Here is a 2,451-nt window from a genome sequence, read left to right as displayed (position 1 = left end):
TACAATGAATTTCAGGCTTTATAAAGGAATATCTTTGTCTAGTACCCAATGAGAATAAATACGTGTTTCAAGAAACAGCAGATATTTTACATAGATCAGCAGCAACAGTAACAGATTTCAGTGGGTATAGAGCAGCAACTGCTTGGAGTGCAATTTCCTTGTACGCAGCTAATCTATTGGCTCAGCCTTGGCGAAGAGAATATAGGATAGTGAGGGTAACTAACTGAAATGTATCTTGTCATTAGTCTGTACTTTGCTACATAGTTTAACATGTACATATTTTTGAATTGTTTCAGACATACAGCGGCTATTATAAACACGAAGTAGAGGCAAATTTAATAGGTGCTGAGTTAATGTTTGAGCAGATGGGCTATAAGCACACTGGTTTGGGTATACTGACTTTGGAAGGGCCAATCGATCCTGATAAGGTTTCAAACGTCAGTAGAGATGCTATTGTAGCTTTTGTAGAATGTCAGGTAATGAAAAACAAATAATTAATATAATTGATCAATAAAAATAATGCTTTATGCAAAAATTGCACAGTATGAAAGTAGATGATAAAGTTGCTTTTAAATTGTAGATTTTAAAGCAAATATGGGAAAGTGTGTCACAGAAATACACCATTTCTTGGCTGGAGGTATTGGAGTTTCGTGAAAATCACGTTGGTACACCAGAGCAGGCCATTCGAGCGTTAAACTATCGTTTCCTCGAGAAAGTGCATCAAAACCGCACAAAGGTCGATAACTATAAGGATTATTATCAACAACAAATGGGTATAGACGTCGTGCCATTGCATCTGCCTTATCATCACATTGTGCATGCTAATTACAACGCAACAATGCCGTCAACCTGTCAAACAGATTATCGGCATATCGAAGATACGACAAACATGGCGGTGCCGACTAATTATCGATATTATCAACCAATCGATCATGGTTTCATCAATTGTTGTACTAGCTACGGTTGCTTGCCCTCTCATGGCAACAAGTTTTATGGTAATAGTATGCAACCGAATCCATATTGCGCCACGTTACCAGCATATGCAGCTCGAGTACCAACCGGTAGACTGATAGAACTCGATGTACCGGTGTCTGTGGCAAATTATGAAAAAACGCACACTCTCCGTAAACCTATGTCCCACCGGATATCAGATCTGGATGAGATAGACTTTTATAAACGGCAATCGAGCAACGGGGATCATTATGAACATGGTAAAACTGATAGAAAAATTGCTAGCAGATCGAATTCCAGTGCTGGAAAAGACGGTTATGATACGTGGGATTTTGTGTACAGAAATCTTGAGAGCTTAGGCTACTACAAAGATCTCGATGATCGAGACGATGTGTTACAGCATAAGAAGGAGCTGGATTCTATTCGTATCAAGCACAAGACACTTAGGCAAACGGAGAATGAAGACAAGTATAGCGCGCATAAATCGGAAAAGAAAAGAAGCAGCAGTAGGATTGAAGCGAACGAGATCGATTCGTCCGAAACAAACGGCAAAAATCATCAGGATATTTTACCTTTCAAAAAGAAATCCTCGTCCTTTGATTTGTCAGATTCGAATAGATATAATATCGATGCAAATAATAAAGATAAAAAGCACAACAGTCAAACTTTACCAATTCCACGCACACACAAATCTTCGGATCAGATAGCGAAGAAAATTGCAGATTCCTTTAAAAATCTCGATATCGCGCAAATGAATAAACAGAAAAAGGAAGAGGCGGAAGGTGAAAAGAGATGGAATTGTGCTACGTGCACATATCTAAATATGCCCGATCGAGATATCTGTGAAATGTGCGCCAAATCGAGATGCAAAGGAAACGAGGACAAGCCGCTCGCCAGCGGCGGCAAGGAGTGTCCAAAATGCACGCTGGTAAACGAGAAAAACGTTTCTATCTGTGATGCTTGTCATACCAGTCTGAAGGATTCTCCGACCTATATATAAATAGACTGAAACACCTGAAATTTCGCGAAAGAAGGGATTCTCGCACATTTGTCACAATTTGCAGTTTGCGCAAAGGTATCATATTGTGTGTAAAATATAAAATTATTGATCGAATTATACGTACAACATAAATCCTTTTTCAATGACCTAAAATGAAACGTGAATACAGAAAACTTAGATACATAATTTGCATTAACTTATACATGTTAATAATACATGTTAATCTTCAGAGAAGGTACAAAGATATTTATTTAAAATTGTCTCGAACAAGGAAAATCTTGTAACGATTTTCTTTCTATTAGTATTATTATGTTATGAGGCCTATTGAGGAGAGAGATAAGTATTAAGTAAGTTCAGAGTCATAATTATTAGCATTATTGTAACATTTGACAGTTTATCATTAAAGAATTAAATTTAATCAGATATTAGGTCAAAACTTATAAAATTAATATTATCAGAATTAATTAAAGAAGATGCAAGACACGCTGAAATGTTACTTG

General features: G+C 36.9%; 1 protein-coding gene across 1 annotated transcript in view; it reads left to right on the top strand.

Annotated features, from left to right (window-relative positions):
- The window catches only part of LOC108685114 (protein tamozhennic), a 2,938-nt gene extending 771 nt beyond the window's left edge, over positions 1–2,167 (top strand). Inside the window, exons 4-6 of the mRNA XM_018189767.1 lie at positions 41–215; positions 297–476; positions 581–2,167. Coding sequence (XP_018045256.1) covers positions 41–215; positions 297–476; positions 581–1,951 — 1,726 coding nt within the window. The 3' untranslated portion in view covers positions 1,952–2,167. The remainder of the gene's footprint in view (positions 1–40; positions 216–296; positions 477–580) is intronic.
- The last annotated feature ends 284 nt before the right edge of the window (positions 2,168–2,451 follow it).

Source organism: Atta colombica, unplaced genomic scaffold, assembly GCF_001594045.1.
Source record: "Atta colombica isolate Treedump-2 unplaced genomic scaffold, Acol1.0 scaffold146, whole genome shotgun sequence".
NCBI lineage: Eukaryota > Metazoa > Arthropoda > Insecta > Hymenoptera > Formicidae > Atta > Atta colombica.
The sequence above is the reverse complement of the archived record's forward strand: the minus strand, read 5'-3'. Positions and strand labels throughout refer to the sequence as shown.